At 37.3% G+C, this 12,738-nt stretch overlaps 6 protein-coding genes and 1 non-coding gene across 8 annotated transcripts in view; 3 read left to right on the top strand and 4 right to left on the bottom strand.

Moving 5' to 3' along the window:
* TRNAM-CAU lies at positions 104-188 on the bottom strand. The gene is given in 2 exon segments: positions 104-139; positions 151-188. It is a non-coding gene; the product is annotated as a tRNA-Met (tRNA).
* On the bottom strand, positions 299-2,050 carry LOC104762735. The gene is made up of 3 exons (XM_010486090.2): positions 1,273-2,050; positions 851-961; positions 299-678 (listed from the first exon to the last, which is right to left on the bottom strand). Exons 1-3 carry the CDS (start codon positions 1,951-1,953, stop codon positions 529-531), a joined length of 942 nt encoding a protein of 313 aa, XP_010484392.1. The 5' UTR covers positions 1,954-2,050; the 3' UTR covers positions 299-528.
* LOC104762734 (polyadenylate-binding protein 2) lies at positions 2,145-4,732 on the bottom strand. 2 transcript variants are annotated; one of them, XM_010486088.2, is made up of 6 exons: positions 4,543-4,732; positions 4,325-4,424; positions 4,052-4,122; positions 2,744-2,935; positions 2,509-2,636; positions 2,145-2,417 (listed from the first exon to the last, which is right to left on the bottom strand). In XM_010486088.2, exons 1-6 carry the CDS (start codon positions 4,666-4,668, stop codon positions 2,369-2,371), a joined length of 666 nt encoding a protein of 221 aa, XP_010484390.1. In that variant the 5' UTR covers positions 4,669-4,732; the 3' UTR covers positions 2,145-2,368. The 2 variants fall into 2 exon arrangements, with proteins under 2 accessions (XP_010484390.1, XP_010484391.1); XM_010486089.2 differs by having other exon boundaries at positions 4,546-4,729.
* On the top strand, positions 5,031-6,283 carry LOC104762732 (ras-related protein RABA4a-like). Its single transcript, XM_010486083.1, has 2 exons — positions 5,031-5,350; positions 5,686-6,283. The coding sequence occupies exons 1-2, from the start codon at positions 5,118-5,120 to the stop codon at positions 6,131-6,133; spliced, it is 681 nt and encodes a 226-aa protein (XP_010484385.1). The 5' UTR covers positions 5,031-5,117; the 3' UTR covers positions 6,134-6,283.
* On the top strand, positions 6,455-7,564 carry LOC104762733 (actin-related protein 2/3 complex subunit 5B). Its single transcript, XM_010486084.1, has 4 exons — positions 6,455-6,977; positions 7,057-7,129; positions 7,230-7,330; positions 7,415-7,564. The coding sequence occupies exons 1-4, from the start codon at positions 6,880-6,882 to the stop codon at positions 7,548-7,550; spliced, it is 408 nt and encodes a 135-aa protein (XP_010484386.1). The 5' UTR covers positions 6,455-6,879; the 3' UTR covers positions 7,551-7,564.
* Positions 7,665-9,713, bottom strand: LOC104762730 (lanC-like protein GCL1). The gene is made up of 5 exons (XM_010486082.2): positions 9,445-9,713; positions 9,144-9,349; positions 8,719-8,830; positions 8,357-8,583; positions 7,665-8,272 (listed from the first exon to the last, which is right to left on the bottom strand). The coding sequence occupies exons 1-5, from the start codon at positions 9,619-9,621 to the stop codon at positions 7,690-7,692; spliced, it is 1,305 nt and encodes a 434-aa protein (XP_010484384.1). The 5' UTR covers positions 9,622-9,713; the 3' UTR covers positions 7,665-7,689.
* The window catches only part of LOC104762728 (LMBR1 domain-containing protein 2 homolog A-like), a 5,381-nt gene continuing 5,000 nt past the window's right edge, over positions 12,358-12,738 (top strand). The window contains exon 1 of the mRNA XM_010486080.2: positions 12,358-12,735. Within this exon, the coding sequence (XP_010484382.1) occupies positions 12,601-12,735 (135 nt within the window). The 5' untranslated portion in view covers positions 12,358-12,600. The remainder of the gene's footprint in view (positions 12,736-12,738) is intronic.

The raw sequence follows: 12,738 nt of genomic DNA, 5'->3' as shown, positions 1-12,738 counted from the left end.
GATTAAAAAAAATAGAGTTAATCATGATGATGATGATGCTTTGAATGTGATTAACAATTAAAATAAAGATTAAACTGTGAAAATGCAAAATTAAAAAGAAGATTGGGGTGAGAGAGGCTCGAACTCTCGACCTCAGGATCACTCAGTAGCTATGAGACCTACGCGCTAACCAACTGCGCCACCACCCCATGCTGTTGTTCATTCTCTAATAGTTTATATAATCACATTTTGGATTTACTGAGGTTAGGTAAGTCAATGTCTACATGTGATTATGTGAATGAATGGGTTCGTCTGAAGCTTTATCAAAATCATCATCAAGAACGTTCTTATAAGAGGGAAACAAGTGAAAATTACAAACCCAAAACAATGATGATGACAAATACAGCAACAATACTACAGTGACTTCTCCATATTTCAGTGTTCTCTCTCTCTCTTGGGTTCAAGAGTCCAGGAAAAACTTGTCTAGACAAAACTTACACATTGTCGTGTCGTCGCTGGTTCTTGTGTGTTTGCATTATGTCTGGTTTATTAAACCAATACTTGTTTAGGTGTTGAGGGTTCCTCTGCTGCTTTATTGGCTTTCTGCTCGTTAGGCGCTTGCTTGCTACTACTGCTCTCAAACAGCTTGCTGCTCTTTGCGATTGTAAGGATTAGCTCAAGTTGCTTTCGCTGTTGGTCCTGCAAAACAAGCAACCAGCTTTTAAGAGCTCAAAGGAAACTAGTTATCGAAATCTTCAATTCAGCCATGGCATTAGCTTAGAAGACACTTCTACTAACTAATGGGGATACAAACCAGTTTCGAGTTTTATAATGATCAAATCCTAAATCGATGACGGGTTAATGGATATACCTGCATAGCGAGCAGAACCTTCTGAATTTCGCCTAGCTCCTTCTCTAATATCTCTTGTTGTGCAGCTAATACCCTTGTGGCCTCAGAATTCTTCTGAGCCAAAGCTGCAGTCTTTGGACAAAACAAACCAAGCTCTTTTAGATACATACAGCACAAAAGAACTAAACTTAATGCAAAGACAGCTACATTGATCAGTCAGAAACTGAAAACTGGAAATATCTAAATCTCTTCTGCAAGATTATCCCAAATCTCGGTTTAAACACTAGCTCATTTGTTACTTCCTCATACATTCAAGAACTCTTGATCAATTCCCAAATCACAACTTGTTCCCTTTTATCCGATTTCACATAGAGAATTCAAACTTTTACAGTGTGGAAGCATTTGAAGCAAAGCTCGAGAAAAGGCACAATGGGATTGTTTACCTCAGAAATTGGTTCCTTTATAGCTTTCCGGGTGACCCGAAACCGAATCCCAAGCTTCTCCAGATGCCTAGAAAGAACTCTAACAATGGTGGTCGAGCTTTTTAAATCCTCTTCAAGTTTCTCCAACCTTCGAATCAAGTTCGTCCCTTCACTCTCTCTCGCTCCTTTGCAAATCCTCATCCATTGCCGTCGTCTAAGCCATGAACCAGTGGCGACTGAACCAACCAATCCAACGAAACCTAAAGACAAAACCTTTTTCCCGATTTCACCAACCACCACGTAATTCACCGCGAGAACCACCGAAATCACGGCGGAAGATAGAATACAAAGCGCCTCCGCGAATGAAACAAAGCTCCCCAAATCGAAGCCATCGGATTTGGCGTCTTCGAGGTCTGTAGAAGAACTGTCTTCGTAGGATCCGATAGAAGACGCATGAGCTCTACAATCCCGATCGATCTCGAAATTAGACCCCGTAGAGATGACGTGGCGGAGGAGGATAGGCTGAGGGAATGATAAAGAATTCCGGCGAGAAAGTTGTACGGCGGAGACGGCGAAGCAGAGGTTGCTTCTGCTGATGCGAACAGGAGTCGACCCTGAGAAGAGAGCGTATCGGGAAGGAAGCGATAAGGACATTATCGTCTTTTCGGATGTGCAACTAAAGTGACTGACCCAATGTGTCATTGCGAGAAAATGGCTACGACCTTAACGTCCTCATCAGAAGAGAACTTGAAACTGGGCACATAGTAGCATTGACCTAGATAAAATGCGCCGGGTAGACTTTAACTAAATCTTTGCTTAATGGTTTACACAAAATCAATAAGTCAACTCTTATTTTGACCTTATATAGTCAACGGGGTCAACACTCACACGCATTATATATGTGACACTTAAACCAATCATCATATGATTCATATCAAAACGATATGAAACTTATAATACCAGTCTAGGTTCCAAAATGTTTACGAGCAAAGTTCTAAAGGCCAAAGAGCCAGAGTCATATAGAAAGCTCAATAAAAGGATGGGTATATTAACCCATACATGCATCCTCCGCTCCCAATAGCTAATCCGCTCTATCCTTCCTTAACCATGACGGTTTTTATTGGTACGGCATGTAACGCATCGGCCTTCTGAACCTAGGAGCTTTTCTGCAAATACAAAAAAAAAAAAGAGAGTGAGAAGTGGAGAAAGCTGCGCGACCCCAATCACATATATGTCTTGGTGTTATATCTAACTTACCCATATCCATATGGGGAATACATATAAGGAGGCATGAAAGGTCTGCGGAACCGGTAACCCATGTACGGATTGAATCTTCTACCACGGAACTGTTTCAATCCAGGAACGTTTGTTCTCTTTTGCATGACCTGAAATTTATTCAAGCCAGATGAGAAAACGATGAACAAATAAGCTATTTTCCCATTATATAAGCGTTTGGTTTGATGGTATATAGTAAAATCATATTAATGTGTACCTTCAATTGACGACCATGTAACTCTGATTCATTCCGTTGTAGAGCCTCTTGAACAGCTTCGACTTCGACAAATTCTACATAAGCAAATCCCTTTGGCTGCCCGAATTTGTCTGTTAAAATGGTCACCCGATGGACAGTGCCACATGTTTGGAAATGCTGCTGCACTTCTTCTGGAGTACAAGCGTAATCAACCTGCACAGTGAAATATGCAGTTATAGTATATAGCAAACAGGCATAACCCATGGCGTCTTTCACTGTGCACACACAGAGTAATCCATCAAATTAACAAGTTCGGCAAACAAGAAACTCAACAAAGTCTGCTGCTGATAGCAGCTATGAGCCTTGACTAGAAAGCATCCGGCAGCTTGATTCAGTTCTTCAGAGGCTATCTCCTCGAGGATGGATTGTGAAATCCTTCACTCAAACATTATCCCCTCTCCAGATATCTCTTTTTTCCTTCGGAGTCACGACAATTTTCCTTTTCTACATTTCCTAATTCCTAATGCTCTTAAAACGTATTGACTTCTTTTATTCTTTTTTCTTAGCTTTTTTTTCAATTCTTTTTGCATCTTTTTTTATAGCTTTTTTCATCATGTTCCACAACAAAACAGAACAGATCTTTTGCAAGTCTATAAAAGGAAAAATGTAATGACCCCACGAAACCTAATTGACAACCCAGAGCAAATAAGAACTTCAAGAATGAGAACAATCCTGCGATTGTAGTAAGAAAAATCATAAGAAAAGCAAAACTGAACACCAAAAAAACAAAAACTATACGCATCCTCAAATTTGAACAGCCTAATAAATAAACATATGAACTTTAATTATAGACTGAAGATGTGTAAACTAACATATCTTTGATTTCGTCAACGCAAAAATCTCTCATTGAAGATGTGTAAACTAAAATAAGTAGCAGAGTTATCACTAGTGATACCACTGAAATCTAGTGCAAGCCATAGTAACAAAAGGTGTGTGACATTACACCAAAATTCACGGTTAACTAGTGATCTAATCACCTACTTCATAACTCACTATGTGAACAAAATTTGATGACATTCTATGTCACGCATCCAATCATGGATCAAGAACAGAACATAATCATATTATAGACTTCACAGGCGTACTATAATAAAATCTAACATCCATGATGAAAAAATATTCATATCAACAGAGCTAGTGATTTCCGCACTATTCAAAAGTCTAGAAGAATGAACATTTTAGATCAAAAAGACGTAAAATTATGAAACAAACCAGAAGCTATATGATTCAACAATAGAACTAAGTATAAACATAGGCGTTCGTTCTTACATTGCCAACAAAAACTGATCGAGCATCAACCTCCTCCTTGCCTGCCTGATTTGCTGCAATACTAGCAGGATCTGAAATAACAAAATTGAACAAAAACACTTTAATCAAGAAGCAAAACAACAGCATAACATAACTTAATTCACAGTACTTGGAATTTAAAGATAGATCCAAACACCATAACCAACGATTAGAAAAACCTAGCGACGACGGTGAATGAAATCAAAGAGCCGAATTATAGTGAACAAACAAAAAAAAAATCAAAGAGACGAAAACCTTGGCCTCCCATTTCCTTCTCGACCTTAGCCTGCATCTCACGCAGAGCAGCAGCCTCATCCTCCATCTCCTTCAATCGTTTCTTCATCTCATCCAACTCCTAGTATGTATTAAAGCACCAATCAAAACATATATACACGCGATTACAAAATAATCGAGATGATCAATCACATTCAAGATGAACGAAACAGTAAGAGAGACAAAAGAGCGTAACAGACCACCTTAACCGCATCATCATCAGCAGCAGCCATATCCAAATCGGGATTAGGAGCGTCCATATCTCCATCCATCTCGCCGACGTCGGGAATTTCTCCCCCGTAAACCTCGTGCTCCTCTTCCTCCATCGTCTCCCTTCTCTCTCTCTCTCCGTCGCGAACGTTTGCTTTGCTTTTTTTATTTCCCAGAGAAAAAAAACGCTTAGGGCACTTTTTGGTCAATTCGGATAGCGACACGTAATCATCAATCCGGGCCATTTATCATAAACTAATGGGCTTATGGCCCAGTTTTAAGATCCGAACTTGCCTTATCGATGACGTCATCACCAAAAAACATGCGCCTTGCTTGCAGAGGGAGATAATTGTCGTATCTGTCAGATCAGTCCCTAGATTCGAGCCGGCTAAATCCAACGGTTAATAAATTAAACACGTCATCAAATTAATGAAAAGTATATTGACTAAATACAGTTGACAACGACGACGACCGTATCAGATCTCTCCTCTCTCTGCGTTTAAAACTTCAAAAGCTCACTTTTCGGCAAAAGCTTTGAAACAGAGGATTCAAAGTTCAAAGCGAGATGACGAGTGGAGGCGGATACGGAGATCCGTCGCAGAAGATTGACTACGTGTTCAAAGTTGTGCTGATCGGCGATTCAGCGGTTGGGAAATCTCAGATACTCGCGAGATATGCGAGAGACGAGTTCAGTTTGGATTCTAAAGCCACCATCGGCGTTGAGTTTCAGACTAGGACACTTGTTATTGATCACAAGAGTGTTAAGGCTCAGATCTGGGATACCGCCGGCCAAGAACGGTATAATCTCCGATCTCTCTCTCTCTCTCTCCGGAACTCTTTTAGCTTCTTCGATTGCTGCTACTTCTGAACTTAGATCTCGATCCGATGATAGATGATAGTTTAGTTTAGGATCGATCTTAAGTATAATTAAGAAACTTAATATGAGATTTGGAATTCAAATTATGTGTAGAGTAGACTAAACCAGCTTCCGTAGTTGTATGATTGGTACAAAATTAGAAACTTAAGGCATCATTATCTTTAATGAATAAGCTTAATCACCATATTCAATGCCTTAATCATATGCTTACAAAAGCGTTCTATCTGTATATATGTGTGGTTTTGGTATAAAACAGATACAGAGCGGTAACGAGTGCATATTACCGAGGAGCGGTTGGGGCGATGTTGGTTTATGATATAACCAGACGCCAAACCTTTGATCATATCCCAAGATGGCTAGAAGAATTGCGTGCTCATGCAGATAAGAACATTGTGATCATCCTTATTGGTAACAAGTCAGATCTTGTTGATCAACGAGCTATACCGACTGAAGATGCTAAAGAATTTGCAGAGAAAGAAGGTTTGTTCTTCTTGGAGACATCTGCGTTTAACGCAACCAATGTCGAGAGTGCTTTCTCCACGGTTTTGACTGAGATCTTCAACATTGTGAACAAGAAAAGTCTTGCGGCGAGTGAAGATCAAGAGAATGGTAATCCCGGGTCTCTTGCTGGTAAGAAGATTGATATTGTTCCGGGTCCTGGTCAAGTGATACCAACGAAGAGTAACATATGTTGTAACTCTTAGATAACCCAATTCAAATTCTTGAATTTTTACTTGACAATATATATATATATATATATATATATATAGATATTTGTAAGACTCTGGTTGGGATTGTTTCTCCTAATCCAGAGTTGTGTGATTCGTTTTTGTTGCTTGATTAGCAGTTTTTTATGGGGGCTTTGGGTATTGAAAAACTTATCTTAAAAGGTCAAATTGGACCTTAATTTGATTAACATGGTTTTATTTTGCAATCACGAACTTGTATAAGTTCATTTGACGTATTCGCTTTTTCATTTATTACAATTATGTACAAGCATAACAGCTTGTCCACTTCTCTTGTTACGCCCAGAGAAAAAAAAGTTACAATTAACAAAGTGTAGCGTCCGATTTTTATTTAGTATCACAATTCTGAAAAACCCTCTCTATCGGTCGCTCAATCACTCGATCGCTTGATTCTCTCTCATTTCACGTAAGCTTCGGATCCTTGGCCGATCCATGTATGGTTTGATCCTGACATTTCTGGATTCTGATCTGATCTAAAGCTGTGAGAAATTTGTGTGCCATCGGCATTGGGTTTTTCTACATGAGTAGAATTAATTTCTCGTGATCGTTACTTCTCTTTTTATGGCTTGAGAAGTTTTGCATTGCTTCCCATTGATTAGTTTTTGTTTCCTTATGCAGCAAGTTTTTGATTTGAATGAAGAAATGACATGAGTTTATTAATGTATCAGATCATTTCGCTGGAGGGATAGAGAAAGAGAGATCCAATGGCTGGAGCATCACAAATTGTTGAAGCTGATATTGCAGAGGCAATAATCGCGACGATCGAAACCAAATCGCAAAAGATTGAGAGCTTACTCAAACAGTATAACCCTAGATTTTCTTTTGTATATTTTTTTTTTACTTTCTCAGAAGACCTATTATAGTTTACTTTGTTTGTCCAGTTACAAACATATCGAAGCTCTGAAAACAGCTCTCGATGATTCGCCTCCCAAAACTCTCGATGAACGTTGCAAGGTCTCTCTGTTTCTTAGCTAGCTAGTGGTTTGTTTGTTCCTGACCAAAAGGATGATGTGATTTTTGATAAATGGTTGTTTCTCAATCGGTGAAATTGTAGTCAGCTAACTGGATAGTTGTGCACAAAGTTATCATGGCGATAAGGGATATCGACGGAATGTTGAATGCTCTTGGTGCCGAGTATTACGACATTCTCATGAAGTAAGCCCCTCAACCTAGCTTTTAGCTAGCTTCATGAGGAAGTCAGTGTTATTCATTCTTGTTTCCTTGAATGTTGTGGATCAGGTACTTGTATAGAGGCCTTTCGACTGGGGACGAACCTACATGCGATCAATGTTTGATGATTCACGAAAAACTAACAGAGAGAGCTGGTCTCGGTTGCATTCTCCGTTGTCTTAGTGATACTACCAATACCGTTTAAACCACTAAGCTGATCTTTTCATGCTACTTTTATTCTTCTTTTGCAAGAATGTTTCTCCCAAATAGATGATAGAAAAAGGAATAAACCGGGGAACCTAAAGATCGTTTCACAAGATAATGGAACCAACAGTTTATCTAAATCATATCTCATAACCAGGAAACTTAGAATCTACCGGTGACACAAGATCAAACCAGAGACATACTGGTCCAGCTAATCCCCGGAAAAGAGAATAATCATGTTCTGCTTCTTGCCTTGACATATCCAAGAGATCTCTTGCATCATGACACAAGTAACTCGCGAATGCTTTTGCTCTCTCTTCGTATACAACATCTCCTGTTAACCGATAAAGCGATAAGAAAGCATAGGCGTTACCAGCAACTCCATCAGCTAAACCTACCTTCTTCACCAAGCCACTCTTCCACACTACTTCTCCTGCTTCAATGGCTGCTTCTCGGAAATCCCTTTCCTTTGGAAACACCTGAGATGCTTTAGCCAACGTAATGGCCATGCCGGTTGCTCCATGAGCCCATTGGACTAACTTATTCCTCGGATTCCCTTCGCTGCACGGGTAGTTTCCGCTGTTCGGGAACCTATTACTCATCATGTACCTCAATGTCCCTTGAACATCCTTCACATCCTCTTCCCATAAAGGAAAATGTAGCAACACATACAAGATTCCAGCTAATCCGTTTGCCGCACCCCAAAATCGAGTCCCATGAAACCTAATAAGAGCCACAAAAACTAAGATAAATTTCCTTGCTAGTAAACCGAAATAGGATCACACTAAGCTACTGTATTGCGCAAACCTGTATAACAGGGGACAGGCTTCATGATCTGCGGCTCCAACTCGTCCACCGGCTAAGATAGCTGCAACGATGGGTGATAAGAGAGGGTCAGGAACAGTGCCTTCACCGAGATATCGGTTTAGGAACAGAGCACCCCAAAGGAAACCCGCTCTTCCATAGAGAAGGTCATATGACATCCCAAATCCTCCTTCCTCTGGTCCTGCTGGTAACGCTCTCTCTTCTGCGAGCTGCTTGTACGAATATAATCATTTAAAGTCCACTGTGAATTGTTTCTTGTATCAATGTTAACTATAGAACAAATCTCGTTGGATAAAAACAGTGAATCGGTGGTAATATAGTAAAAAGTCAAAAAGGATTGGAACCTCAAGAAAAAGACCAAGGAAGTAGTCACGTTTTGATTGGTTTCCTCTGTAATTGGCTACGATTGCACCAAGCGCATAAACTCCTCCTCTTCCACATAAAAACGTCACGTGCCTATTCATGAAAATCTAATTATTTTACTTACAAAACGACAATTCAATTTTGAGTGTGTAGATATTATTTCATTGGTTCAAGATTTACATACTTTTCATGTTAGTGTTTATACTGTTATAGACGACAATAATTGGATAAAAGTGACATCTTTGTAACTATTCAATCTTGCTACTTAATCTGCCTTGATGTGTTTTTCTGTCAGGCAATTATTCGAATTTTATTTTCAAAATATTCTTCATAGTGATCAGATTACATTTTTTTTATTTGATGTTTACTCGGCTAAGGAACTTATTAGTGGCGAAGATATTTTCACCTGGTCGTGGCACGTGCAACGTTAGCACACCTGTCGATTATCTCTGCGCAAGTTAGCAGATCTTGATGGTTCATCGTGACCTCGTACGACTTCAAGCAGGTGAACGCTGTGCCTAGTAGTCCTGTGTACACAGTCGGATCCAGCACCGGACCCGAACCAGCAGGGGCAAGAGCTTCGACACCGCCTTTCCACGTGGCCTCCACAACCTACATATACATCGACCAAGAAACATATATGAGCCAACGTACAGAGATCTGGCTTACGTTAGCCGTGTGAGGCGTCACGTCCTTATCTTACGCACCTGGTTCTTGAGTAAAGTTGCTGCTCTGAGGAAAGATTCCGTAGGGATAGAAATTGTTGGAGCCGACGGTTTGGAAAGCAAATGATCAAGTTCGTCTTTCTTTACCGTCTCTCCGCCGTTTCCATCGTCGTTGCATCTCCGCTGCTCCGCCACAAACTCAACCGCCGACGACGACATAGCTCTCTCACTCTCACTCTCACTCTTGATCTTAATATCTTAAAGAGAATCAAATACGGACGCTATATTTAGTCATATATAATATAAGATGTTTAATAATAGCCGCTATTTATAAAGTTTATATGCGCCTTCAGTTTTATTCGAGAAATGTTCTCTTTTTTTCGTTTTTTATTCACTACTATTATCTATATATACATTTAATAGTAATATATAATAGCTACTATTTAATAGTAATATATTTTTCTTTTTATAAACTGGACTCATAATCTATATATACATTTTTGAATTACATTTTAGATTCTATCCTTTATTTGTATTTATTTAAAAAATTATTTACAAAATTAATCTTTAGAGTATTTCCAAAACTAGCATTACTTCAGATTTTATTTTCTAAATATTTTACATATCATACCAACTAAAAAATACAGCAGAATCAATATGAAAACAGAAACTGTAATATATTTAACTCACCTTCTATTTGTATTGAAGATATTATATCTCTGAATCTTTTGCAAACAAAGAAAACAACAATTTGATTCTTATTTTGTTGTCCAAAACGTGTGAGCTTTGATTCTTAACGTAAGAAAAACTTCGATTCACATTTATTTAAATATTATAATTAATATATATAAACTTAATAAAATTTTAAAATATTACGAACATGTAAAATGAAAATATTTTAAAATAGTATATAATATGGTTATATAGTAGATGAGTTATAAAAATGACATGTTAGAATTAATAAATATTATTAAATTTGTGCTAACACGGGTTAATTCCTCATTTTATTATTTGTCAACACTATTAATATTAAAATATTTCACATATAAAAATTAAGTTGATTTAACTAAATCGTGTAAAATAATTAAATTATTAGGAAAAATGTGACTTAGTCATAGCGTATAAATGACTTACTATGTATTTAGATCCCTTATTTTTTCGTTATAATAATTAAAAATCAAAATAGAATCTCAAACACTAAGTAAAACAAACTAAATATAACTAGCAAATAGTCATGAAGTATATTGCGAGTTAAAAAATTAATGTAAAATTTTAGCCGCACAAACGGTCGGAAAATTTAGTTATTCTTAAATTTGGAAAACCTCCAATATTTAACAAATAAATAAAATATAAATACAAATAATAATAAAAAATTATATACAACCGGTGTACCGCGAGTTAAAATGTAGTTAGTATTAATTTTCAAATTTTAGATCAATTAAATATTTGTGTAATTAAACTCTTTGGAACTGTCTAAAAGAGTTGCTCAATCCTCTTTATAGTTTATATTTGTATAAAATTCAAATAAATTTTGATATATTGAGTTTGGTATAAATAATATAGCTTCGTATAAATATCTAAAGACTTTCAGTTTTTTTTTTTTAAGTTGAAGGTCAAGATTTAGTTTTAATTTTAGGTACTTTCATCAGTTCAGTAAGATTTGAGTTCCACACGTGTTTGGTAGTTTTAATTTGTGCATTTAGGTATGGTTGGATCCCACTAGTAGTACTTAAATCAATTACTATGGCATCTTGAAAAATAAAAGTGATAGTACTGTTAAAGTACCAAGAAACAAAGGGAAATGGGAAGTGGGGGTTACAGTATAGGATTCTTCCGGTTGCAGGATATATGAGTCATGGACGGTGATAACCGGTAGACAAAACCTAAACGTGTCATGATGATCTTGTCGGCTCTATCATCAATTTGCCGTTGGATATGGCTAAGGAGATATGGATAGAGTACGAACGGTCGATGTGGTATGCATTCTTTTATAAAACAGGAATACAGTGCACAGATTTGGTTGACTATCTTAATCAGAGAGGATTAAAAGAGTAATAGGAATCTGACAATCTCTGATGCTTTAGTTGATGAACGAATAAATGAACTACTAATTTAAATAGGTAAGTGGGAACGCGTATATAAAAGTGAATCTTGTCAATTACGAATTAGACATTTGTTGGATACAAGTCACAATATCGGACATGAATCAAGTAGGTTAGCGCTGACCTGGCAACAGCAACACGTTTGGAAAACGTGAATCATGTTATATTTCTTCACACGGCTATTTTAAAAGTGTTTATATCAAAAAGTATCAAACCAAACTAACATACAATATTGTGTTTTCTTTTAATCAAAAACCATTACAATGATAAAACTATATATCTTGGATAGTTTGGATGTTGGCTATAGGTGTAACTAGGCCCATATTGAATTCATCAAAGTATTTTGGATGTAGGTGTAACCAGGCCCAGTTCCTGACTATCAAAAAATATCATTAGTTAGGGCTTTGTTGAAATTGATTTTCTTCTATTAAATCAATAATGAAGTTAGTTTTTTAAAAGAAACCACTAATTAATAACAACTATAAAAAGCAAGAAAAAAAAACACATACATATCCTACGAAAATGCGCAGCATGATCACAAAACTTCTTGCCTGCGCAAAGGATTAAGCATTTTTTTAACAAAAAAAATATATATATAAATTGTATGTTCCTTCAGAAAACAACTGACATTAATTTAATGACTTAAAAAAAAAAATATCAGATTTTCATTAAATCCGGCGTATCTTTCATAACGGAAAAATAATATTAATTTAGATTTGATGGTTGAAATTATTTAATCTTGATAAAAAAAAATAATTGAAAAGATAAAATTATTTATTATTAATCGGACTAATTCTTCTCAACGAAGTTAAATATTTACGTTTCCTAATAGCTCTTTCTTCTACTTCTTTTTTCTTCGTCGATGAACCGAACCGAGATCGAACCAACAACCTGAAAGTGGAAAAAAACGAAAACGGAACAACAACAAGAGAGAGACCTTCCTCTCAACGGCGCGTTTCTCTCACGCGCTAACATACACAGACAAGTCGAGCGATCTCGCGGCCGGCGTAAATCGATACCTTTGAAAAGCTCCGGTTGTTTTATATTTTTCGTTAATTTGATTGATTGAGTCTAGTGCATCGAGAGAGAGAGAGAGATGTGGGTTTTCTATCTGATCTCGTTGCCTCTAACCCTTGGATTAGTTGTTTCCACGCTCCGATACTTCGCCGGACCGGAGATTCCTCGGTATGTTCTTATCACCGTTGGATACACCTGGTTCTGCTCCGTCTCCGTT

Source organism: Camelina sativa, chromosome 18, assembly GCF_000633955.1.
Source record: "Camelina sativa cultivar DH55 chromosome 18, Cs, whole genome shotgun sequence".
Taxonomy (NCBI): domain Eukaryota; kingdom Viridiplantae; phylum Streptophyta; class Magnoliopsida; order Brassicales; family Brassicaceae; genus Camelina; species Camelina sativa.
This window is presented reverse-complemented; position numbering and strand designations above follow the sequence as displayed.

Coding starts and splice junctions, on each gene's coding strand:
- LOC104762732 (XM_010486083.1), top strand. CDS start 5,118: ATGACGAGTGGAGGCGGATACGGAGATCCGTCGCAGAAGATTGACTAC. Junction 5,351..5,685: donor GATACCGCCGGCCAAGAACG/GTATAATCTCCG, acceptor GGTATAAAACAG/ATACAGAGCGGTAACGAGTG.
- LOC104762730 (XM_010486082.2), bottom strand. CDS start 9,621: ATGTCGTCGTCGGCGGTTGAGTTTGTGGCGGAGCAGCGGAGATGCAAC. Junction 9,350..9,444: donor CAACTTTACTCAAGAACCAG/GTGCGTAAGATA, acceptor ATGTATATGTAG/GTTGTGGAGGCCACGTGGAA. Junction 8,273..8,356: donor GCCTGTCCCCTGTTATACAG/GTTTGCGCAATA, acceptor GGCTCTTATTAG/GTTTCATGGGACTCGATTTT.
- LOC104762733 (XM_010486084.1), top strand. CDS start 6,880: ATGGCTGGAGCATCACAAATTGTTGAAGCTGATATTGCAGAGGCAATA. Junction 7,130..7,229: donor CTCTCGATGAACGTTGCAAG/GTCTCTCTGTTT, acceptor GTGAAATTGTAG/TCAGCTAACTGGATAGTTGT. Junction 7,331..7,414: donor TATTACGACATTCTCATGAA/GTAAGCCCCTCA, acceptor GTTGTGGATCAG/GTACTTGTATAGAGGCCTTT.
- LOC104762735 (XM_010486090.2), bottom strand. CDS start 1,953: ATGACACATTGGGTCAGTCACTTTAGTTGCACATCCGAAAAGACGATA. Junction 962..1,272: donor TAAAGGAACCAATTTCTGAG/GTAAACAATCCC, acceptor TTTTGTCCAAAG/ACTGCAGCTTTGGCTCAGAA. Junction 679..850: donor AGGTTCTGCTCGCTATGCAG/GTATATCCATTA, acceptor CTTGTTTTGCAG/GACCAACAGCGAAAGCAACT.
- LOC104762734 (XM_010486088.2), bottom strand. CDS start 4,668: ATGGAGGAAGAGGAGCACGAGGTTTACGGGGGAGAAATTCCCGACGTC. Junction 4,123..4,324: donor GAAGGAAATGGGAGGCCAAG/GTTTTCGTCTCT, acceptor TTGTTATTTCAG/ATCCTGCTAGTATTGCAGCA. Junction 2,418..2,508: donor TATTCCCCATATGGATATGG/GTAAGTTAGATA, acceptor TTGTATTTGCAG/AAAAGCTCCTAGGTTCAGAA.